Source organism: Chanodichthys erythropterus, chromosome 16 (assembly GCF_024489055.1).
Source record: "Chanodichthys erythropterus isolate Z2021 chromosome 16, ASM2448905v1, whole genome shotgun sequence".
Taxonomy (NCBI): domain Eukaryota; kingdom Metazoa; phylum Chordata; class Actinopteri; order Cypriniformes; family Xenocyprididae; genus Chanodichthys; species Chanodichthys erythropterus.
Genome location: NC_090236.1, coordinates 4,330,985 through 4,357,522, shown reverse-complemented (window position 1 = coordinate 4,357,522; position 26,538 = coordinate 4,330,985). Strand labels below are relative to the sequence as shown.

The window sequence follows — 26,538 nt, the reverse complement described above, 5'->3', positions numbered from 1 at the left end:
AGGAAGAAATTGGGTAGGCAAAGGTGCACAAACAACAGGAATGACCACAAACTTGAGAATACTGTCAAGTAAAGCCGATTCAGACACTTGGGAGAGCTTCACAATGAGTCGGATGAAGCCGGAGTCAGCGCATCAAGAGTCACCACACTCAGACATCTTCAGGAAAAGGACTACCAAGCCACTTCTGAAACAGAAACAATGTTAGAAGCATCTTATCTGGGCTAAGGAGAAAAAGAACTGGACAGTGAACAGTGGTCGAAAGTCCTCTTTTCAGATAAAAGTAAATTTTGCACTTCATGTTGAAATCATGGTTCCAGAGTCTGAAGGAAGACTGGAGAGGCACAGAATCCAAGCTGCTTGAAGTCTAGTGTGAAGTTTCTGAAGTCAGTAATGATTTGGGGGGTCGTGACATCTACTGGTGTTGGTCCGTTGTGTTTTATCAAGTGCAAAATCAATGCAGCCATCTTCCAGGAGATTTTGGAGCACTTTATGCTTCCATCTGCTGACAAGCTTTATGGAGATGCTGATTTCCTTTTCCAGCAGGACTTTAGCACCTGCCCACAGTGCAAAAACCACTTCCAAGTGGTTTGCTGACCATGATATTACTGTGCTTTATTGGCCAGCCAACATGCCTGACCCCTGAATCTTTGGGATATTTTCAAGAGAAAGATGAGAAACAGTCGATCCAACAATATACAGATGATCTGAAGGCTCAATAGTGCCTCAGCAGTGCCACAGGCTGATCACTTCCATGCCACACTTCAATGATGCTGTAATTTGTGCTAGGAGCAAGTCATTTGCTGTAATATGTGCTGCCGACCAAGTATTGAGTGCACAAATGAACATACTTTAAAGAACTTGAACTTTTCTGTTTTGAAAATCCATTTTTTGATTGACCTTAGGAAATATTCTAATATTTTGAGATACTGGATTTTGAATTTCATGAGCTGTACGCTCTAATCATCAAAATTAAAAAAAAAAAAACTTTTGAAATGTTTTACTTTACATGTAGGGAATCTAGAATATATGAAAGTTTCATTTTTAAAAATAATTTACAATAAAAAAAAATGAACTTTTTCACGATATTCTAATTATATGACCACCACCTGTATATGTATATATGTATATACTTCACACATCTATAGCCTCTTCAATATCACCTCTTTTAACAAATTCCAAAAATATCTCCCGAATATCATAAAATTCAGAAAACTTCTCCTTTAGTACATACCCTTTTGCAGTCTTGATTTTGTTTTGGGGGTCTACTAGAATAGGTTTTCATGCGTGAATGCTCAAAATAAACATTATCTTTATTTATTTTTTTGCACCTCTCTTCCAGTCTGTCAGTAATGATTTGAAACAAAAGATTCATTAAGCTTCAAAGCTTTATGAACCAGTTTTCCAAAATCACCCATTTTTCTGTCTTTTTTTAATCATTGTTAGTGTAAACTGGCCTTAAAGATTGTCTGACAGCACCAGTAACTGGTAACAGTGATAGTATCCATTTAGGAAATTGTACCCAATGGAAAGTAATGAACGCTCAATTAAACAAAGATGCAACTGCATAAAGTTTTCAACTGAAGGAAATAATTCTCACCTCATCCCCAATGGAGATGTTGGAGCACTTTCTCCCATTTTCTCCTTTTTCACTCACTCCATTCTTGCAGTGGGACACATAGGAGATGGACACACCTTCGGGCAGCCTGCTGTTCTCCAGAATGACCTCGGAGGACAGAGACTGAGAAAGACATGTAGTATAATATAATTTTAATATAATACAATTTTTACACATGCAGGATAGACTTTCAAGCAATGTTTTTTCAAGTCAACATGCTTTGCAATTTTTTTCTTCAAATATTTATTGTTTCAGGAATTTGGCAATAAACAAACTAAAAGCTAAATTAGCCAAGAAGAATGGACTAAATTGAATTTTAGCCTCAGTTCCTGTGATCTACTCACATTATATGCATCAATAATGAGGTCTATCACGTTGTTGGAGTCGGAGGATAATGTGCCCACAGCTGACTTTGGAATGAGGTTTTTCAGCTCCTGTAAATGAAACAAAAACAGTTTATCCTGAGTTTTTTTGTATTTTATTTCCATGAGTGTTACAGGATCAGACTTATTGACAGACACAAAAGGCTTCTTTTTTTTACCTGGTAAACGGGCTGGAACTTTTCAGTTACTGCAAAAATGGTCTGAATGTTGTTTTCGCTTAATTTTTGAACGAGATGTGCAATGGATGGATAGTCCTAAATGGGACAGATTAAAATGAGACATTTTCACATATATTCAGTGAGGATAATACAGAACGGTAGTGGACACACTTACATAATGGCTCCTGGTGTACATGTTATCCTGCAAATGGCATTTCCCATCATTAGGAAGCACAATGTTGCCTAATTTTCCGTCTCCAGCAAAGTGGAATCCAGTGCCCGTGGAAAACACAAGCAGACGGGTAACATTCCTCCAGCCGATCTGATTCTGATACACAATCAAGAGGAAGCATAAATTTTAGTCCCAAAAAGTCAGTAGAGGCTACTTCACTTTATTTGGTGATATAGACACACCTATTTAGTAGACAGTGGACACTTGGTTACAGTACAATAAAATAATAAATACAAATAAAACATTAAAAAAAATTGGGTTACACTTTATAATAACGTTCAGTTATAAGTCACTTGTAAATTATTAGTTAATGATGAACTAATCATTTACAAAACATGATTATATGTTCATAAATGATTGATAAGTGATATGTTAATATTTTATGAATGTTTTATTAATTCAGTTATAGGTCATTTATAAATGATTAGATAATGTTCAACAAATCATTTACAAAACATGAATATGCATTCATATATGATTAATAAGTGATAAACTAACATTTTATGAATGTTTTATTAATTTGGCTATAAGTCATTTATAATTTATTAGTTAATGATCAGTGATTAGTTAATGATTATTAGTAAATTATCATTAGTAAATGACCAGTATATGATTTATGTTATGTTAAGTTGTAAGATGGTCTGTGTTCAAAAGCACAGACATGCAGGTATGGTAAAGCACTATTTTTAAGAAGAGTAATTTATTTGTTTTGAAGTGGATAAACATTTATAAATGCCTTACAGTCAGGTGATTCCAGTGGATTATATTAAATCCTTTCACTTATCAGCACAGACTTGTGTTCTGTGTGTGGAGTCTAGTGATGAAGTCATCCACTGATCCGGATTTACCTTCCACTGAAGCTCACATCAGGTACACAGAGTTAAACACTCCATGTGTGTCAGAGAAGACAGCTGTCTATACCCTTACCAGTCAGCACTTACACTGCAGTACACACTACAAAGTGTTCAACACCTGTTATAGATGATGTGTACATGCATGAATAAATAATTTACAAAGCTTTCTGCATACCCTATTCTAAAGTGTAAACTATTCTTCACTTGTAAATGTGTCACGTATCATTTGTAGACCTTTCATTTCCTGTTACAAATTATTATACGGGCTCTCATTGAAAATGAATGACTTCCTGTCACTTTGACGCTCTCGCCGCCGGCGGTGTGAACACACAGTTAGATTGACTACAGCGGCGAGAGCGTCAAAGTGACAGGAAGTCATTCATGAAGTCATTCATTTTCAATGAGAGCCCGGCGTCGAGCTCCGGCGAGAGCGGCGTGGTGCGTCTTGGACGGTGAGAGCGGCGAGGAGAGTTGAAATCAGGTTAACTTTATGGTAATGAGCTATGACTATAAGGTAGGTATCATTTGATAGAAAACATTTAAAATTTTAAGAAAATATAAATTACATTTGGACATTTTCTTGCTGAGAAACAGCTGATAAAAGACAAAAAATATATATAATTTTTTAAAAATATTTTTTCTTTTTTTTTATTTGACATGGAATAACTCAGGAACACAATAAGATCGCTAAAAAATTCTTTTTTGGTGATGCTCTCCTATATGTGAGCTGCATCTGGTTCAAATTTCGTGGTGATAGCATAAAGAAGAGTTTGAAAAATTGTTGTGCAGCCAGGTGGCGCCAACGGGCGGTAAACTCCGGTTTAGAGGTGCTTCTCAGCACTCGTTAGGAGTTTGTCAAAATGGTTAGATGCATTAAAAAGATGAGATACAAAGCTTTAAAATGATATCTATTTTGTGTTATTCCACGTTGGAAAACGAACATGGATGGGTCCGGGAACATTGGATACACACTGCATCCCGGAGAGATGAGAGACATGTTTTTAGCCAAGTATGTTAAATCATTCCGTGAGTAATATCTTGTGATCAACGCAATATATTATATTGATTTTGGATTCATTTTAATCTTGAGAATCTGCTTTAAATATTGATGTGCCATTTTTATGATCTGTGCATTTTTCATGAAGTTATGAGCACGTGAAATATACATACCTGTATAGTTAGCGGCTGTGCTGTTTTTGTTGTAAACGCATATTACTCAGACTCAGAGGGTGAAAACAACACAACAGAAGCATGTTGGAGGCTTGATATGAAAGCTTAAAGTCTCTGGTTTTTGTATGCAAAAAGAATTTTTGTGCTACCTATATGAATTCAATTTTTATTGGCTTTTAAAGAGACACGAAAATGGGAGTTTTATTTTATAAGGCGCGCTAGTCTGACAGGAGGATGGCTGGACCGATCGCGTGCCTGTCAGTCGAAACGGGGCTTCCCATTGTTAAAAATCAGCGTTTAGGTCATGTGTTTACATTTCTAAGCTTTTTGATTGGTTCTATACAACGTGTAACCCCATATTTGTAGAGCAGAGATAATGACGTTTCAGGGGATACCGGGAAATGCTCATAAGTGATGAGAGGAGTTGAGAAGTTCAATTCCAGCGAATTTAGTAAAACCATGTCAAATTTAATAGCCATTTAAATACCTTTAATCAATTATCTGGACTACGAAACTTTGGGAAATTTTTTTTTGAAAGTCTGTTCTTTGAAATTAGCTTAAAAAAAACAAAACGATTTTTTCATTGTTTTTCCACATTATCGGCCCATATCTTAAAATAGAACGTTGCGACTTCCGACTCATTTCGCCAGATCGGGTCACATCATCTTTTAGCTTAGGATATTTTCTTTCAAATGAGACCATTTTCACGTTTCTGTGAGCTTTCGTTCGTAAATAATCAATGCGAAGAAGAGGAAATGCACTCTCGAACGGAGAAACATGTGATCTCCAAACAATCGATCAAAGCGTGCTAACGTTTTAGGACAGGTCGATGGTATATAAACATGCCCGAACGTTAGCGTCTATCAATCAAGCCAAACCATCCATTCAGAAACCGAGAATTTGACATTTTAAGGTAAGGAGGCTGATCTCTCAGATTGACAGTAGGGGTTCAATCTTCAGCTGGCTGGCGGTAGCAGCCACTGACAGGTCACGTGACCTGGTGGCAGCTGCCAGTCTGGTTCTGGCTGGTCACGTGACCTGCCATTGGCGCTGGTGGCAGCTGCCAGTCTGATTATGGCAGGTCTGTCAGAGGTTCTGGTGGCTGGCAGAGTATAACACGTTCCCTATATCTCTGTCGCTGCATGTAAATACATAATTGTATTATTAATAATATAACATTATGACTTTATTCTTTTGTATAATTCACGTTTTAGATGGGTTTATCTCAATTAAAGCAGTAAAATGACCGTGATCTCAACTGGTGGAAAATGACGCATAGCCCAGCCAGCCACTGCTGAGACGCGAGTATAACGCGTTCTCTAATCACTCTCGCTGCATGAAAATACATAATTTTATTTTTATTAATATAATATTATGACTCTATTCTTTTGTATAATTCACGTTTTAGATGGGTTTATCTCAATTAAAGCAGTAAAATGACCGTGATCTCAACTGGTGGAAAATGACGCTCAGCCCAGCCAGCCACTGCTGAGACGCGAGTATAACGCGTTCTCTAATCACTTTCGCTGCATTGAAATACATAATTTTATTATTATTAATATAATATTATGACTATATTGTTTTGTATGATTGACATTTTAGATGGGTTTATCTCAATTAAAGCAGTAAAATGACTGTGATCTCAACTGGTGGAAAATGACGCTCAGCCCAGCCAGCCACTGCTGAGACGCGAACGCGTTCTCTAATCACTTTCGCTGCATGAAAATGCATAATTTTATTATTATTAATATCATATTATGACTATATTGTTCCCTTTCAGTCGGTCACGTTCGACGTACGTCAGTAGTGACCGACGAATTGGGATATCGCTTAGAGAGCCCTATCATCTTCGTGTAAACTAAAACAAGCCAATGGAATTGGCGTGCGATATTTGCATAATGCGCACCGCCCCCGACAGGTGTATATAAATAGGAAGCAGATGCAATCGCACTCTGTCTTTCGCTTCGGAGCCATTCACTGGTGTCCTGTTTTAGAAGACTCCTTTCTTCGTTTGTTTTATTCTAAAACATTGCCTCAGAAGAGGATTTACAGCGAGCTTTCAGTGCTGGTGAAAGGGCACGTTCAGCGAGGTCGCGAGTCTCCGAGGAGCTGAGCTATAAGCTCGAAAACTGCTGTTTTCACAGCAACACAAAGAGTGTGTGCGTGTGTAGCGATTTGGGCCGGTTCCTCGGTGTGTCAGGGAGTGGTGTACCTGACACATCGCGTCGCTCCCTGGGTGCTTCAGCACGAGTGAGTTGACTTCCCCTTCTAAAAGAGCTTTACAGACGAACCCTGACAGTATGTCATTTCGTCTGTGCGTTAATGGGTGCGGTCGTTCCCTGGTCCCTGCTGATGGGCACAATCGTTGCATCTCGTGTTTGGGCATTCTGCACGCTGAAGCAGCTTTTGTGGATGGTTCATGTTCCCATTGCGGGAACATGACTATCGCGATGCTGAGGTCGAGACTCTCCTTCCTGAAGTCTCAGGAAGCGGGGGTCCCCTCTCCTATGCCGCGTACGACCGTTTTTTCCGGCCCCGGGAACCGGAATGACGGTACGGCGCTGTATAGGAAGGGTGACCAGAGGATTACAGTCAGGGCTTCCCCGCCGAGCGGAAACGCTCCTCGGGCCCCTGCCGCCTCATCAGCACCGCAACCCATCGTGCCACCGTTGGTTTCCGCTGGGCCCTCTACGGACTGTCCAGCCGTTACCTTTGGTGTGCTGGCGGCGGATCGGATGTTGATCGCTGCATCGGAAGGTGAGCCTGAGTCCTCGGGGGAGGATTCGGACGCGCTGCCGCCCGGGACGGTAGCGTTGCCCGAGTCAGATCCCGAGCTCACGGCTGTGCTCTCCCGGGCCGCCTTGTGCGTCGGGCTTGAGTGGAACCCTCCACCCTGTCCCGGCCCATCTCGGTTGGACGATTGGTACTTGGCGGGGGGTCGCGCTGGTCAAATCCAGCGTCCCGCCCCAATGCCTTTCTTCCCGGAAGTACACGATGAGGTGACCAGGTCTTGGCAAGCTCCGCATGGGGCTCGTACAGGGCCTGGTCCCTCGTCCGCCTTCACCTCCCTGGACGGCGGGCTAGCCAGGGGGTACGCGAAGATCCCGCCTGTCGAGCGGTCTGTTGCGACGCAGTTGTGTCCAACGGCCGCTGGCTGGCGCGGTGAGCCGCGTCTCCCGTCCCAGGCCTGTGAATTCTCAGCCGGTCTGACTGAGAAAGCTTACAGTGCCTGTGGGCAGGCTGCCTCTGCCCTGCACGCGATGGCCCTTTTGCAGGTCTATCAGGCAAAAGCGCTGTCGCAGATGCCCCAGGAAGGTCCTGACCAACAGCTGCTTGGGGAGCTGCGCGCGGCCACTGACCTTGCCCTCCGGGCAACGAAGGTGACAGCGCGTTCTGTTGGCCAGGCGATGTCTACTCTGGTAGCCCAGCAACGCCACCTCTGGCTGACCTTGGCAGACATGAGGGAGACCGACAAACATCGGTTCCTGGATTCCCCCGTGTCTCCGGTCGGCCTTTTCGGCGACGCGGTGGAGAGCTGTGCCCAACAGTCCTCCGCTGCACAGAAGCAGGCTGAGGCTATCAGACATGTCATGCCACGGCGGTCCGCTGCTGCCTCCACCCAGCCGCCCGTGGCTCAGCCTCAGCCCGCTCGTCGCCGAGGGCGCCCGCAAACGCTCCTCGGGCCCCTGCCGCCTCATCAGCACCGCAACCCATCGTGCCACCGTTGGTTTCCGCTGGGCCCTCTACGGACTGTCCAGCCGTTACCTTTGGTGTGCTGGCGGCGGATCGGATGTTGATCGCTGCATCGGAAGGTGAGCCTGAGTCCTCGGGGGAGGATTCGGACGCGCTGCCGCCCGGGACGGTAGCGTTGCCCGAGTCAGATCCCGAGCCTGATATCTGATCCCGAGATCTGATAGCCTGCGTCTTCCTCCGCCCCTGCTAAGTTGGCAAAGCAGCAGCCTACACCAGCCAAACAGCAGGGTGCCGGGCGCGGACGTGGTGCCCAGCCCGTCTCTGCCAGCCAGGTGGCAAGCGGTCGGGGAAAACTCGGCCCTGAGACGGGCGACCTGGAGCGGAAGGTTCCTGCCCTCTGGGAGAGTATTCCATCTGCTCTCCCACCCCCGGAGGAGGGCCGGGGGGGATTTTGTGGCGGCTGTCCATCTACCGCCGCTGGCTCTCCGGAGTCCAGCGGTACCCACTTTGCCACAAAAAGAGCAGTTTCCTCAAACTCCAGGTCACAACAGGGGGTGTCTGCCAGTGTGCCAGACTCCGCCTCGCCGCTGACAGCTCCCTCCCCATTCGCCAGCAGGTGGCAGTGTGATGGTGCAGACCGCGTCCCGTGCGCCGTCTCCCATGCACACTGCTGCCTCGCAGAGTCCGACCCCACTCCGGGCCGCCCTCAAGCCGTCCAAGTCGGGTCCCTCTCTGCCTTGCTGCCCCACCCCCGGTGCGTCTGTGGTGCCCTTGGTCCCGCTGGCTCAGTGTCTGGAAGCGTGGATAGCGCTCCCCAGCCTGTCCAGTGGGCTCATTCGTACTATCAGACTCGGCTATGCGATTCAGTTCGCCCGGCGTCCCCCGGTCTTCAGGGCTGTCCACTTCACTCAGGTGTCGTTGGACAGTGCACCTGTTCTCCGGGTGGAGGTTGCTGTCCTCCTGGCGAAGGATACAATCAAGCTGGTCCCTCCAGCCGATATGAAGTCAGGGTTCTACAGCCCCTACTTCATTGTACCGAAAAAGGGCGGTGGGCTACGGCCAATCCTGGACCGTCCCCAGGATTGGTTTGCAGCAATAGACCTGAAGGACGCGTGCTTTCATGTCTCGATTCTGCCTCGACGCAGACCCTTCCTAGGTCGGTCTGTGTTCGAGGGTCGGGCATGTCAGTACAAAGTCCTACCCGACATGGTTGTAGCTCCCAGCCGGTTGGGTCTTCAGGTCAACTGGGACAAGAGCAAACTCGCCCCCGGGTAGAGGATCTCTTGTTTCGGTCTCGAGCTAGACTCGGTCGCACGGACTGCGCGTCTCACCGAGGTGCGCGTCCAGTCGGTGTTGAACTGCCTGAGCTCGCTCAAGTGCAGGACAGCGGCTCCACTGAAAGATTTTCAGAGGCTCCTGGGGCATATGGCATCTGCAGCCGCGGTAACGCCGCTCGGATTGCTTCATATGAGACCGCTTCAACACTGGCTCCGCGGCCGGGTCCCGAGATGGGCGTGGCAGTGCGGCACGCTCCGTGTCCCCGTGACACCGAGCTGCCGTCGCACCCTTGTCCGGTGGTTGGACCCTTCGTTCCTGTGGGCCGGAGTACCCCTCGAACGAGTGTCCAGGCACGCTGTGGTCTCCACAGATGTCTCTGCCACGGGATGGGGGGCCACGTACAACGGGCATGCAGTGACAGGTCTTTGGACGGGGCCTCAGCTGCATTGGCATACCAATTGCCTCGAGTTGCTAGCGGTTCGTCTTGCGCTGGCCTGCTTCAAGGAGCTGTTGTCAGGCAAGCACGTTCTAGTCCGCTCACTAAGCACTGCGGCCGTTGCGTACACCTACCGTCAAGGTGGTCTACGCTTCCGTCGCATGTTGCAACTCGCCCGCCATCTCTTGTTGTGGAGTCAGAAGGATCTGAGGTCCCTTCGGGCCACTCGTGTCTCAGGTGTGCTCAACCGTGCAGCCGACGAGCTGTCACGGCAGCATCTACTTGCGGGCGAGTGGCGGCTCCACCCCAGGCGGTCCAGCTGATTTGGCAGCGTTTCGGCGAGGCCCAGGTAGTCCTGTTTGCCTCCCCGGAAACTGCCCTCCGCCAGTGGTTTTATTCCCTGACCGGCGGCACGCTCGGCACGGATGCCCTGGCACACAGCTGGCCCCCGGGTCTGCGCAAACATGCGTTTCCCCCAGTGAGCCTTCTCGCACAACTCATGTGCAAGGTCAGGGAGGACGGGGAGCAGGTTCTGTTAGTGGCTCCGTACTGGCCCACTCGGACCTGATTCTCAGACCTCATTCTCCTCGCGACAGCACCTCCCTGGCCGATTCCTCTGAGGAAGGTCCCCCTGACTCAGAGACGGGGCACCCTGTGGCACCCGCGTCCCGATCTGTGGAACCTCCACGTGTGGTCCCTGGACGGGATGCGGAGGTTCTGAGTGATCTCCCGCAAGCGGTCGTAGACACCATCACTTCCGCTAGAGCTCCTTCCACTAGGAATCTCTACGCGTTGAAGTGGAACCTGTTCGTCGAATGGTGCGCCTCTCGCCGAGAGGACCCCCGATCATGTTCGGTCGGATCCGTGCTTTCCTTTCTGCAAGATGGGTTGGAGCGAAGGCTGTCTCCCTCCACCCTCAAGGTGTATGTTGCCGCTATTGCCGCACATCACCATGCAGTTGAGGGTAAGTCCCTGGGGAAACACGATCTGATCGTCAGATTCCTGAGGGGGGCCAGGAGACTGATTCCTCCTCGCCCTTCCTCCGTACCCTCTTGGGATTTGACCCTGGTTCTCACAGCTCTCCGGGGTCATCCATTCGAACCTTTGCAATCAGTCGACCTGAAACTAATGTCTCTTAAGACGGTTCTTCTGGTTGCATTGGCTTCCCTGAAGAGGGTAGGGGATCTGCATGCATTTTCGGTCGACGAAACGTGCCTAGAATTCGGGCCCGGTGATTCTCACGTCATCCTGAGACCCCGGCCTGGATACGTGCCCAAGGTTCCTACCACTCCCTTCAGAGATCAGGTAGTGAACCTGCAAGCGCTGCCCTCGGAGGAGGCAGACCCAGCCCTAGCTTTGCTCTGTCCCGTCCGCGCTCTGCGCGTTTACGTGGACAGAACGCGAAGCTTCAGGACCTCAGATCAGCTCTTCATCTGTTACGGAGGCCAGCAGAAGGGAAAGGCTGTCTCCAAGCAGAGGATGGCCCACTGGATAGTGGATGCCATCGCCTTGGCGTACGAATCCCAGGGCGTGCCTTGCCCGCTCGGGTTGAGAGCCCACTCCACCAGAGGGGTGGCCTCTTCCTGGGCGCTGGCTCATGGCGCCTCGCTGACAGATATCTGTAGAGCTGCGGGCTGGGCGACACCAAACACGTTCGCTAGGTTTTATAGCCTACGTGTAGAGCCGGTATCCTCACGTGTACTCGCATCCACTAGTCGGTAGACGTGTTGTACCCACTCTAAGTGTCGGCTTGCAATGCCATTCCCGCCACTGGCCGGATACGTGCATACTTCCACTCCAGTCGTGTTCCCTGCTTGGCGAACCCTGTCGAGTTCCTCCGCCTCCCCCTTTCGGCTCGGACATTGCGGAGTGTCTGATGCCAGGCCTACATCCGTCGCTGACGCTGTCTGTTGGCTGGGGCCCATATGTCGTGACCCCTCTACGTGAGCGGTCCCATATGTGTATTTTCCACGGTTTAAAACTCCCTACGGGCCGAGTCCGTGTCTTTCCCTTAGCAGAGCCAGCTCTGCTGTCACCTGTCAGATGAGTCTCCCCCTAACCAGGTGGAGCCATCCCAGGGACTCCATATGCGTACTGCCCCCCCGGGCCAGTCCATGTGTGTATTTCCCACGTAAACTCCTCCCCCATTGGGTAGGTAGTGGTCTCCGCAGCGTCCCTTACGGGTTCGCTTTCCCAGTGTGTCTAGTTTACTTAGTGGGTAGTGGTTAGACAGCAGTAGACTCTCTCGGTGTAAGCTCGCCCCCTTCACCGCCAGCCGGTGCTATGGGCGGCTGAGCTTGCGCTGGGCACTGGAAGGGGTTTCGTAACTGTGGCGCTTTAGTTGGGATCCCAATTCGTCGGTCACTACTGACGTACGTCGAACGTGACCGACTGAAAGGGAACGTCTCGGTTACGTATGTAACCCTCGTTCCCTGAAGGAGGGAACGGAGACGTACGTCCCGTCGCCACAGTTTCTGTACCCTCGCTGTAGTGCGGACACCAGTTGTCTCCTCAGCGAAAAACAGAGTGCGATTGCATCTGCTTCCTATTTATATACACCTGTCGGGGGCGGTGCGCATTATGCAAATATCGCACGCCAATTCCATTGGCTTGTTTTAGTTTACACGAAGATGATAGGGCTCTCTAAGCGATATCCCAATTCGTCGGTCACTACTGACGTACGTCTCCGTTCCCTCCTTCAGGGAACGAGGGTTACATACGTAACCGAGACGTTTTTTATGGTGGACGTTTTAGATGGGTTTATCTAAATTAAAGCAGAAAATGACCGTGATCTCAACTGGTGGAAAATGACGCTCAGCCCAGCCAGCCACTGCTGAGACGCGAGTATAACGCGCTCTCTAATCACTTTCGCTGCATTGAAATACATAATTTTATTATTATTAATATAATATTATGACTATATTGTTTTGTATGATTGACATTTTAGATGGGTTTATCTCAATTAAAGCAGTAAAATGATCGTGATCTCAACTGGTGGAAAATGACGCATAGCCCAGCCAGCCACTACTGAGACGCGATTATAACGCGCTCTCTAATCACTCTCGCTGCATGGAAATACATAATTTTATTATTATTAATACAGCTAATCTTATGACTATATTCTGTTGTATGGTTGGCGTTTCAGATGGGTTTACCTCAAATATATATACAATCTACTTAATGCTTTCTGTCCTCTGATTGACAGTACATAGCCTACATATGAAGTATGTGTAAGGCAAAAATGTACTGTACTGAAGCAACTTGATTATTCATATTTATACACAATTTTTAATGCTAAAAATTACTATTACTAATAAACTACTTTTTTCGTGTTAATGTAAGTGTCAAATATAACACAGCATGCTTTCGGGGAACATTCTATTATGATTGATTTTCAAAAAATTGAGCTATAAAAGCCTGATGTATAAATATGATGCTCAACAACAAAAAACATGCACATACTTTTGAGTATCATATTTCATACACACATGCACTGGGACTCATGATTTTTATTTATACTGTACAAACTGTACATCCTCCCATATATATAATTAATGAGAAATGGACAAATAAATGTTACCCAAACGCCTGTTGTTTACATTAACATTAAAAAATGTAAACATGTATTTTATTATTTTTAACATTAAAAAAAGAGGCATGAATAATTAGGTAAATCAAAGTTGCTGCATTCCACAAAATTTTTATCTTACACTTACTTACAAGCTAACACTCAACAACAACTTTTTAAACATGCAAGTCCCCTCCAAAAATTGTAAATATGTGAAACATATTTGTGAAACAAGTTTTCTCAGAATATGAGCAGATTTACAGGTGGTCATGTTGCTTATGCTGCCCGTGACCTTAAAAGAAATGAACAAAGTCAATGTATCTAAATATTTACATCAAACACACCTTTTTAAAATGAAATCAAGAAATGAGACCTAAACTTCCCCACAGCCGCTAAAATGATTGTATCCAGATTTAGGATTAATGTTGAGAAAGGGTCGTATTATTAGAATAATTCAAGTTTTAATTGCCATTTTTATGCTATATATTATTGCATAACTCGTGTTATTACAAAACATAAAATCGTCACAACTATTAGCAGTATGCATACAAATTAGGGAGAGTGATTAGAGAGCGCGTTATACTCGCGTCTCAGCAGTGGCTGGCTGGGCTGAGCGTCATTTTCCACCAGTTGAGATCACGGTCATTTTACTGCTTTAATTGAGATAAACCCATCTAAAACGTCAATCATACAAAACAATATAGACATAATATTATATTAATAATAATAAAATTATGTATTTCAATGCAGCGAGAGTGATTAGAGAGCGCGTTATACTCGCGTCTCAGCAGTGGCTGGCTGGGCTGAGCGTCATTTTCCACCAGTTGAGATCACGGTCATTTTACTGCTTTAATTGAGATAAACCCATCTAAAACGTCAATCATACAAAACAATATAGACATAATATTATATTAATAATAATAAAATTATGTATTTCCATGCAGCGAGAGTGATTAGAGAGCGCGTTATACTCGCGTCTCAGCAGTGGCTGGCTGGGCTATGCGTCATTTTCCACCAGTTGAGATCACGGTCATTTTACTGCTTTAATTGAGATAAACCCATCTAAAACGTCAATCATACAAAACAATATAGACATAATATTATATTAATAATAATAAAATTATGTATTTCCATGCAGCGAAAGTGATTATAGAGCGCGTTATACTCGCGTCTCAGCAGTGGCTGGCTGGGCTGAGCGTCATTTTCCACCAGTTGAGATCACGGTCATTTTACTGCTTTAATTGAGATAAACCCATCTAAAACGTCAATCATACAAAACAATATAGACATAATATTATATTAATAATAATAAAATTATGCATTTCCATGCAGCGAAAGTGATTATAGAGCGCGTTATACTCGCGTCTCAGCAGTGGCTGGCTGGGCTGAGCGTCATTTTCCACCAGTTGAGATCACGGTCATTTTACTGCTTTAATTGAGATAAACCCATCTAAAACGTAAATTATACAAAAGAATAGAGTCATAATATGATATTAATAATAATAAAATTATGTATTTTCATGCAGCGAAAGTGATTAGAGAACGCGTTCGCGTCTCAGCAGTGGCTGGCTGGGCTATGCGTCATTTTCCACCAGTTGAGATCACGGTCATTTTACTGCTTTAATTGAGATAAACCCATCTAAAACGTCAATCATACAAAACAATATAGACATAATATTATATTAATAATAATAAAATTATGTATTTCCATGCAGCGAAAGTGATTATAGAGCGCGTTATACTCGCGTCTCAGCAGTGGCTGGCTGGGCTGAGCGTCATTTTCCACCAGTTGAGATCACGGTCATTTTCTGCTTTAATTGAGATAAACCCATCTAAAACGTAAATTACACAAAAGAATAGAGTCATAATATGATATTAATAATAATAAAATTATGTATTTCGATGCAGCGAGAGTGATTAGAGAGCGCGTTATACTCGCGTCTCAGCAGTGGCTGGCTGGGCTGAGCGTCATTTTCCACCAGTTGAGATCACGGTCATTTTACTGCTTTAATTGAGACAAACCCATCTAAAACGTAAATTATACAAAAGAATAGAGTCATAATATGATATTAATAATAATAAAATTATGTATTTCGATGCAGCGAGAGTGATTAGAGAGCGCGTTATACTCGCGTCTCAGCAGTGGCTGGCTGGGCTGAGCGTCATTTTCCACCAGTTGAGATCACGGTCATTTTACTGCTTTAATTGAGATAAACCCATCTAAAACGTGAATTATACAAAAGAATAGAGTCATAAGATTATATTAATAATAATACAATTATGTATTTTCATGCAACGATAGAAATAAGGAACGCGTTACACTCTGCCAGCCACCGCTGACAGACCTGCCAGAATCAAGACTGGCCACCAGGTCATGTGACCTGTCAGTGGCTGCTGCCGCCAGCCAGTTGAAGATTGAACCCCCACTCCAGATTGACGCGCGAGCTGGCTTGACTGAAGTTTTCGTGAGGATTATGGACTGTTTTGATTTCGTCAATTACATCTTGAAAGGCAAAAGCATTGATGGCATCTATAAAAGAGATATCTGAAATAGAAACAAAAGTGATATTGCCTCATCCAGTGGAGGACGCACGAGAGGAGATCTGTGCGTTTCATTGGTATGTGTATACTGTAATACTGCATTTACAATGCTTATCATCAGTGGCGTGCACTTTGATCGTGAAAGTGAAAGTGCCTTTTGCGGTCGCATCACGGTGCTCCCATGTTCCCGATGTGAACGTGAGCTCCAGTCCATTACAATTTAGAGCGGTTAAGGCCCAGTGCCCGGTTGCATAAAGCACCTTAAGTATAATTTTCCCTTAAGATCGCCCTTATGTTTCCCTTAAACTTAAGGGTGTTGCAGAAAATAACCGTTAAGTGTTACTTAAGGGTTTCTTTAGGCGAAACGTCATAAACCCTAAGAATTTCCCTTAAGTATATATATTTTTCACTTAAGTAATGCGTAAGTGTTGCATAAAGCCCCTTAACCTTCATTTCCCTAAGTATATCGTAAGGTTCGTAAAACTTCACCTTAAGTGTTACACAGAGTGAGCAGGTTCAATCCAAGTCGTATAACGTGCCACGATCGGCCGCTTTATATGATAGACAAATTGTACTTTAGCGGTTTATTCACATAAACATTGATGAAATATAACATATCTTATAACATATCTTATATGGTCAACGGAAGCGAAAACGTGCTTGCATCACACGCAAAAACAAACCTCATTGGTTCTTGCGCGCAGCACATTTGAGCTTCCGACACAGCCGTAATCATATTGATGTCTTTCAATAAATGGACATAAATGATGAGAGAATATTAAAAATATCTTTATAATTTTTATCTTTATAAAAATTCTACAATAGAATTTTTTAACGGCAAAACCTGGGATGCTGTCGTTAAACACTTAACGGTTTCCCTTACCTAAGAGAACAGTTTAAGAGATTATATGCAACACCCTTAAGTCATTCCCTTAGTTAAGGGGAAATCACGCCTTAAGTGTCATACTTAAGGGAAAAACTTAAGGTGCTTTATGCAACCTGGCACTGGTATACTTAATTTCCCGCGTTCCGTTCAGTCTCGCGCGAGCCTTTCAGAGAAACTCCTTTGCCCACGAGCGCGGAAAGACCATGGGAAAGACGTGTTTGGCGCATAGGTGCACCGCCCGTTGTCATAAAGCCCCCCCCCCCCCGGAACGCAGTTTGGTCCCCCTCACTTTGAAAATGTCTCCTGCGCCCCTATGTGTGTGTATATACATATAATACATATACATATATTTTAAAGTTAATCAAATAAAAAATGACAAACCGCGCAGACAGCCACTTGCATGATGGCATCGAAACCTCCCTCTGCAGGGTCCAGGTTTCCTGAGATCTTCTGCTTGCTAACAAGGTTATTGAACTGAGATCCATCCTCAGTCAGACTCAGCACATTTTTAAAGCTGAATGGGCTAGTGCAGTTCTGGTCTGATGTACAGGGATATGGCATGACAGTTTTCCCTACAAAGGAGCCGAAACCTAGAAGCATTTACAAACATTAAAAGGGAAAGTGTTATGAAATTAGCAGCATAAATAACATTGCACTTCAATAATACAATTAAAGACAAATCCAGCATGGATTCTCTAAGGCTCCTTACCAATCCTGAAGTCAGATGTGATTGTTTGAATTTTTCTCATTAGGTGGGTTCCCAGGTTTTTGACATTCTCTAAATCATCTTTCATAGAGTAGCTGAGATCCATCAGGTAGTAGAGATCTATGGGATAATCCTCAGCTCTCTTGAATTTCAGATGAAACGTCTGAGCTTCGCCTGAGTTGGAATGACAGAAGATCATGGGATTAGACTGAAGCTTTTCAGGGGAGTGAACTGATTATTTCTAGAAGGAGGCCATCACTTCACTTGACATCCAACCTTATTAGGTGATGACCTAAATCATTTAATCATTTTAGTGTTCCAGGAGTTGAGGTGGGAGTAACCAGTACCTGATCGGAGGTCTAGGGTGAGTTTCTGTGGCTGAATCTGGGTGATCTGGTCTGGTTTCAGTTTTACTCCATCCTTTGCACGATTTGTTACAGGTTGGTTCTTGTTGACTCTAACTCTTCCCCGAGGATTTTCTATGCTGCCGTTAGAACAGCCCTTCTTAATCAGAGCATCAAGCTCGTCACAGCGTGTGGATTTCTGCTTATCCCATTTCAGAAAGTTGAGGGAATAAAAAGGAAAGAGAAGAGAGATTATGATCAATTGAACAAAAATAGTACCAGGTGGCTCCAGCAGTACTTAAAAAATAAAGCGATTTTGAGTATATCCATGCATGGTAATGTGTTCAAGTGTCCCTATTATATCTTCTTGGAAATTGCCTTTCATGTAGTGTGTAATAGCAAACGGTCTGCAAAGTTTCAATGGTCAAAGTGTAAGATAAATTAAGTCTCCCAAAAGAAAAAAAGATTGTGAACTGCCTGAAATGAGTCAATAGTAATTCCAGTCTCACTTCCTGCTCAAACCTTTGCAGGTTTATAATACATTTGCATAATGCCAGCCTATGGTCTTCATTGGCTGCCCACAAACAACTACTTTGACCCTTCTGAGGCCTAGAAGGGTTTGGTTTGTGCTGTCGACATGTCATAGACACTGTTTTCTGTGCTGCGAAAGCAAATCCACTTTGCATGCACTTGCAAAGGTTGAGGACTCAGATTGTTAAGGTAAAACTGACACCATCATTACTTTTGACAATGTATCATATTACTTATCACAATGTATCAAGTGCAAAGGAAGCCTCCGGAGCTGAAATTTGGATGTTTCGTTTCTAGACTGGGCCATCAGACCAATCAGAGCAGAGAACGCTCTCAGAAAGGAGGGGTTAGAGAGACCGGATCCTTTATTGAACAGTTTCAGACATTGTGAGAAAAGAGGTGATGTGAAATTAATAAAGGCCCTGTTTACACCTGAATTGGATGTCATTAAAGTTCATGTGCACATAAAGGCAGGCATCCCAAAACGTTTGGCAATATTGTGCATGTGCTCAAGATCCACTAAAATGACTCAAGAAACTCTGGGTAATAATCAACCACAGGCGAATAAATGTGGGACAGGAGATGATGTCACTCGAGACATTTCAGAACACTATCCTTTGGATACTTCGCTCACCCAAACACAAGTTTTCAGCACAGAATTGTTGTCAGAATCACAGGATGTCCTCTACAGATTTGGATAAACAAAATAATCTGACCACAGGAAATGGTTTCCCCCATAACATTTTTCCCTAAATGCACATCACTGCAAAAGCAGCCATTTCCTTCTGTAATGGTTTTGTCTGAACTCACCTCGTCTGTACACCAGCCACACTTTTCTCCGGCCTGAATGCATTCGCCACAGGACTGGGCCGAGGCCTTGGTGCATTCATTAACATCTGCACACACAGAGCACAAACATTCATCATCATCATCATCATTCTCAATTCCCTCCCAACACTAACACAGGGAATCCAAAGCAAAGAGCATTTAATAACTAACTGTCGGCAAACATATGATACCATATGATTCTCTCTCATGAGACTGTCATTCTAAAATAGACACAGAGATGTTCTGGAGTGGCCATATGCTGTGGGGAGGTCATGTGAACTGTATTAATGATGGCATCCTTACTGCCTTCTCTAAAGCCTTAATGCAAACCATGAGGCCAGTTCTCCCAGAATAAACCATGAAGAACTGTAGCAGATCACTAGATAAATATATCCCGCCTTCCTATTATTCTGAATTAATGACACAATACAATACAATATAGTACAATACAATTGTACAGTTTTCTTTTGGTTCTTTTCTTGAATTCCACAGTGCCTTATTTGAGATATTCTTTTAATGAAAATCATTACAAATGTCTAACAGATGATCTGCACAGTATTGTAAGGATTTTATCAGGCTCTGGTATACGGTGTGTGTTCTCAGTGAATGGAGCTTCCCTCAAGCTGATTGTTTTTTACTTAAATTAGAAATTTTTTGTAAGGAAAACAGCTTATTTAAAATATACTTCTTAATGAAATAAAAAAGAATGAGAAAAAAGTGAGATTTGGTATCATTAGCTTTCTGGACCCCAAAAGGTACAATGATGTTGCTGCCTATGTGTGGTTCAGATACGCTAGGACTTCATAAAAAATTTCTTAATTTGTGTCCCTAAGATGAACAAAGGTCTTACGGGTTTGGGACGACATGAGGGTGAGTACTTAATGACAGAAATGTAATTTTTGTGTGAACTAACCCTTAAAGTTATTACCTATGAGCTTGCGAGCTTCTTTGGGTTTTCCCCCTTTTTACACACATTAACTTTTCTTAATTATTGTTAATTTTGCCTTTAAAATGAAGTGTGTGAAATAAATTATCAATCAATCAAATTTTCAATCAAACCTATTTGTGCCTTGCTGAGTCCAAGCAGAACTGAAATCAAGAGCAACCACACGTCCATCTGAAAACAGCACAAGAACAAGAGTCAAAATCACCCAGGAAAACTATAAAATAATTATAAATTATATATATATATATATATCTCGATTCCAAAAAAGTTGGGACACTGTACAAATTGTGAATAAAAACAGAATGCAATGATGTGGAAGTTTCAAATTTCAATATTTTATTCAGAATACAACATAGATGACATATCAAATGTTTAAACTGAGAAAATGTATCATTTTAAGGGGAAAATAAGTTGATTTTAAATTTCATGGCATCAACACATCTCAAAAAAGTTGGGACAAGGCCATGTTTACCACTGTATGGCATCCCCTCTTCTTTTTATAACAGTCTGCAAACATCTGGGGACTGAGGAGACAAGTTGCTCAAGTTTAGGAATAGGAATGTTATCCCATTGATTCTTGTCTAATACAGGCTTCTAGTTGCTCAACTGTCTTAGGTCTTTGTCGCATCTTCCTCTTTATGATGCGCCAAATGTTTTCTATGGGTGAAAGATCTGGACTGCAGGCTGGCCATTTCAGTACCCGGATCCTTCTATGCAGCCATGATGTTGTAATTGATGCAGTATGTGGTCTGGCATTGTCATGTTGGAAAATGCAAGGTCTTCCCTGAAAGAGACAACGTCTGGATGGGAGCATATGTTGTTCTAGAACTTTGATATACCTTTCAGCATTGATGGTGCCTTTCCAGATGTGTAAGCTGCCCATGCCACACGCACTCATGCAACCCCATACCATCAGAGATGCAGGCTTCTGAACTGAGCGCTGATAACAACTTGGGTTGTCCTTGTCCTTTTTAGTCCGGATGACATGGCGTCCCAGTTTTCCAAAAAGAACTTCACATTTTGATTTGTTTGACCACAGAACAGTTTTCCACTTTGCCACAGTCCATTTTAAATGAGCCTTGGCCCAGAGAAAACGCCTGCACTTCTGGATCATGTTTAGATTCTTAGATTCTTTTTTGACCTATAGAGTTTTAGCCAGCAACGGCAAATGGCACGGTGGATTGTGTTCACTTACAATGTTTTCTGGAAGTATTCCTGAGCCCATGTTGTGATTTCCATTACAGTAGCATTCCTGTATGTGATGCAGTGCCGTCTAAGGGCCCGAAGATCACGGGCATCCAGTATGGTTTTCCGGCCTTGACCCTTACGCATAGAAATTGTACCAGATTCTCTGAATCTTTGGATGATATTATGCACTGTAGATGATGATAACTTCAAACTCTTTGCAATTTTTCTCTGAGAAACTCCTTTTTGATATTTCTCCACTATTTTTCGCCACAGCATTGGGGGAATTGGTGATCCTCTGCCCATCTGGACTTCTAAGAGACACTACCACTCTGAGAGGCTCTTTTTATACCCAATCATGTTGCCAATTGACCTAATAAGTTGCAAATTGGTCCTCCAGCTGTTCCTTATGTACATTTAACTTTTCCGGCCTCTTATTGCTACCTGTCCCAACTTTTTTGGAATGTGTAGCTCTCATGAAATCCAAAATGAGCCAATATTTGGCATGACATTTCAAAATATTTCACTTTCAACATTTGATATGTTATCTATATTCTATTGTGAATAAAATATAAGTTTATGAGATTTTTAAATTATTGCATTCCTTTTTTATTCACAATACAGTGTCCCAACTTTTTTGGAATCGGGTTTGTGTGTGTATATATATATATATATATATATATATATATATATATATATATATATATAAAATACTACGGGGCTGTTGAATGCTTGAATCTGATTGGTTGAAGAACGTTCTAAGGTGTCCAATTATTTTCAGGGAAACACACAGCTAAAGTAGTTCTAGGCACGTCTTGACCACATAACAAAACTGCAAAAGAAACAAAACCCACAACGACACAGGCCAAGCAAATAAATATATTAAACAATAGGATAAAAACGGCAAATTATTGTCATGGTTTTTGCTACAAAATACGATTTATTATATCCTGAAATGTCATACTCTCTTTCTCCCACTTTCTCTCTCTCACTTTTTGAGTCAGATACACACACATAGTATTGACACACACATTAATCAGTAAAACTTAAGAGCTACATGACATTTCTCACCAGTGAGGTTATAATGGTGTGGTTCTTTATTAACTATTTAATGAAAGTGTCCCTATTATGGGTTTTTGAAAATTACCTTTCATGTAGTGTGTAACATAGCTCTAAGTGAATGAAAACATCATGCAAAGTTTTAAATCTGAAAGTGCACCGTTTATAAAATTATTGTCTCTCAAAATTAAGAGTCGACTCTGAGTCAATTAAACGAGTCGTTTGTAAAACGAATCCTAAGCTGTTACTTTGTGACGTCACAACGATACATTAGCATATTGTCCGCCCACTTATTGCGCGCGCAGATGCCAGGGAAAATCCATTTTTCAACAATACCACAGCGGTACAATTTTTTTCGTGTGTTCCCGTCATTTTACTGACGACTGCTTCTCGAACCTCAGGAGTTTAAGGCGGGACTCACAAAATGCTTGGTGGTAAAATATGGATCAATGCCCAGTTTATTTGGACCAGCTTGCTCCTCTGAATCTCAACCTGTAAGTATGATTAATAATTGATGTTTATATTTTCTAGCAATCGTTCAAAATTTGTTGTTTTGTATGTTATGTTGTGTAATGTACACCCTAGTCTGTATGTCTCCTGCTAACAGGCTAACTCATATTTCTGTAGTTCTGCCATTCAGATGTGGGTCCAATATTGTCTAAAAATGTGTCGATTAATGCAGCTTGTCTGTCTTATAACTTGGAGTAATGATCAAGGATGGAGCACGACTTTCGTTTACAAAGTGTTATGCATTATCAGCTATTCACATTTGTGCTCGACTAATGTGGGAGTTTATAACATACAAAACAAACTTTTTTTTCCCTCTGCGTTTTTATTGTTACAGTAGAGTGGAGCTATATCTGTATTGTAAAAGGATGTTAAAGGGATAGTTCACCCAAAAATGAAAATGTGATGTTTATCTGCTTACCCAGCGCATCCAAGATGTAGGTGATGTTGTTTCTTCAGTAGAACACAAATGATGATTTTTAACTCCAACCTCGAATAATGCATGTGAATTGGAACTCTATCAATAAGAGTCAAAAAAACTTGCTTAGACAAATCCAAATTAAACCCTGCGGCTTGTGACGACACATTGATGTGCTAAGACATGAAACGATCGGTTTGTGCGAGAAACCGAACAGTATTTATATAATTTTTACCTCTAAAACACCACTATGTCCAACTGCGTTCAGCATTCGCTTAGTGAGGTCTGATCGCGCTCTGACAACAGCAGTGATGTCTCACGCTCATTGAAGTATATGCGTGAGACATCACTGCCGTTCTGATTTGTCTAAGCAAGTTTTTTTTTACTCTTATAAAGGGTATGCATCGACGTCACTTTCCCGCTGGAACACGCTCCCTCAGCTGGACCGAGTGGCAAAAGAACCTGCTGCATGACTGGATTTAATAGGGGAAACTACGAAAACGCGAGAACAAACGATTACACTAAGGGTTGGGCTCGAAAGTGTTTCTTACAACTTGTCAAATAAACCTAATCCATGGATATTGATATGCAGCCAGGAATCGTGTTTCCTGACATTTATATGTGCCTGATTTCGACACAGAGGAAACACATAAAGCAAATCTGCCTGTGAATATTTTATATAACTACAATATAGGTAGGTTTAAATCCGCATAATAACTTATATCAATGTTATGTCGTCATATTGTCCAGCCCTAAAACATAGTTTTGTAGTATATTTTTTGTCAGTGTTTATTTAAAAACACCCACTTATGCAGAATATAAGATGGAAAATATTTAATTGATGATTTGTCAACATAATATATAAAAATACAATATATACGGTATGATTTTACCTCAAAATCCAACATTTTGACACAAAATGATAATGCAAATCCATGTTTCTCTGCTGGAGTCCAGTTGTTTCTGTGAATTGCAGTGATCCATTTGCTTCTTTTTTCTGTAGCTTTCAGCAGTCTTTAAATATATACCTCAGGTTTTGTGTCAAAGCTATTTGTACAGTCAGTCACAAAGCTCTTTCCCATTTTGGATGTGCTTTGTGTGTTTTTCGCGGCATTCACGCTGAAAACCAATGCTGCCGCTCAGTCTTTGTGCCACTCAGTGGGCGTGAACGCAGTCGTAACGGTCGACGATGACGTCACGTGCATACCCTCTATCGATAGAGCTCCCATTGACATGCGTTATTTGGCTGACAGACCGCGACGGTTGGAGTTAAAAATTATCATTTGTGTTCTACTGAAGAAACATAGTCATCTACATCTTGGATGTGCGGGGGCTAAGCAGATAAACATCAAATTTTCATTTTTGGGTGAACTATCCCTTTAAGATGCTAGTCCGCGCTAACTAGTTTAAGTATTCTCTCTGTAAACAGCAAACACCTATTGTAATGTCAAACATATAGCCATTTTTTAATCGTTTGTTAATAGTTATGACGAAAAAGTATCTGTACACATCTGGCCTAAATGTTTATCTTATGTTTAGAGGTTTTCAGCTTCGCATGGCATTCTGATGCAGTGCCCAAAGGTACAGATACTTTATGCACCTACATAAAGTATAACAGCTATCACGTCTTATAAATAACACAAACTACCATTGAGAACACTTACCATAGAGAAAAGTCGAACTCCAGTCGTGATTGTGAATTGGTTTCTGGTTGATCGACTATTTCAGACTATTCATCATTGGACTCGGGCTCGAATTGATATGGTAAAATTGATTTTATCTTTTCTGTCCATACATTGTATACAATGTCTTGCGAATTAATAGCTGTCATTCAGTTATAGCAATGGGTGCATGGTGTGGGCAGTAAACCAATAACAAAGGATTGGGCCATGTGACCAATCAGAGCAGCGTAATCTCACGGAAAGGAGGGGTTTAGAGACTGATTCTTTGAACTGCTTCTAACGAATCGTTTACCAATCATTGAGAACTGAGGTGAAATTAAATGTATATTCTGAGAAAATAAAAGTGTTTTTAAACCTTGCATGCATGTAAACCTGTCGTAGGAGACTCCCAAAACAATATTAGGAACATTTAAAAAGGCATAATAGGGGCACTTGTGGAGCATTTTTGACAAAACCAATATTAGGTCCAAATTTGCTTCAGTCTATCAAGTGTACAGACACCAATGTCAAAAAGTGCTGATTTGGCCTTATTGGCAGCAAGTACAAACAAACAATCGGGTTACTTAAAAAACACTTCAGTCACAGATGAGATACTTTTCACAATCCAGCTTGAGAAATACACACAGCAGAGGCAAAACTCCAGCTGTTTTGAAGCAGAAGATATGTGACAACACACTCATATTTCTTTGTTTAAAGCAGAAGAATATCTGCTGTAGAGACGGGACGGGTGAGTGAACTGCAGTAGACTCAACCGTAACTCTATCTACACAAAAACATCAGACCTGTGAACACTTGAAGATACGTAAACAGTGCCTCTTTCAGAACACTGGTGGCATTCGTTCATCACCATGAAGGACAGTGAGTGATTTGTCTTGGTCCCATGATGGCGTATCACTTAAAAATTTAATATTATAAATAATAATGTATTATTCCTTTTTGATAAATTAGTCAAATGTATTGTACATTTGTTTATTTGATCATGTTTTTCCATTGTTTGCATTATTGTTTGACCTTATTTTGCAATTTGCACTTTTTCTGGCAATAGAAAAGTAAAATTTTTGTTGTGCCAATGGAGCTGTTCAGTCAGTTATGACAATCCAAAAAGTGTAAAGTTGCTAAGGAATTTTCAAAATGTAAGTTGCAAGCAAACTGTTATAAAAGGACTACAATAGTTGTCAGTCATTAAAATCAGTTTCATACAGTCATTTTTTTTTAGCAGTTTGCATTAAAAAAAACACGGCAGCTTTAAAATTCAAATGTGAGGTATGACTGTGTGTTATTAATGTCATAGGACATTATCTTAGTCAAATCAGGGAACACATGGCTAAAAAAACACTACTCCTCTTCTGGGTTTTTTGGAATACAAAATTAACATTTCTCCAAGAATCAAAGTAAAAAGTGATATTTTTCATGATCCTTACCTTAACACGTGTTCCCCAGCGATTGTTTACGCTCTTTCAAAACCACGTTAGTTAGGGAAATAAACCTCTGACAGCGTTGGGTCCAACAGTCCAGTTT

General features: G+C 42.7%; 1 protein-coding gene across 1 annotated transcript in view; it reads right to left on the bottom strand.

The window, feature by feature from the left end:
• LOC137002642 (integrin beta-1-like) overlaps nucleotides 1-26,538 on the bottom strand; it is a 31,378-nt gene extending 4,840 nt beyond the window's left edge. The window contains exons 1-10 of the mRNA XM_067362411.1: nucleotides 26,442-26,538; nucleotides 20,283-20,340; nucleotides 19,206-19,291; nucleotides 17,868-18,063; nucleotides 17,524-17,694; nucleotides 17,196-17,404; nucleotides 2,332-2,484; nucleotides 2,157-2,252; nucleotides 1,960-2,049; nucleotides 1,598-1,738 (exon numbers count right to left, since the gene is read on the bottom strand). Coding sequence (XP_067218512.1) covers nucleotides 1,598-1,738; nucleotides 1,960-2,049; nucleotides 2,157-2,252; nucleotides 2,332-2,484; nucleotides 17,196-17,404; nucleotides 17,524-17,694; nucleotides 17,868-18,063; nucleotides 19,206-19,291; nucleotides 20,283-20,340 — 1,200 coding nt within the window. The 5' untranslated portion in view covers nucleotides 26,442-26,538. The remainder of the gene's footprint in view (nucleotides 1-1,597; nucleotides 1,739-1,959; nucleotides 2,050-2,156; nucleotides 2,253-2,331; nucleotides 2,485-17,195; nucleotides 17,405-17,523; nucleotides 17,695-17,867; nucleotides 18,064-19,205; nucleotides 19,292-20,282; nucleotides 20,341-26,441) is intronic.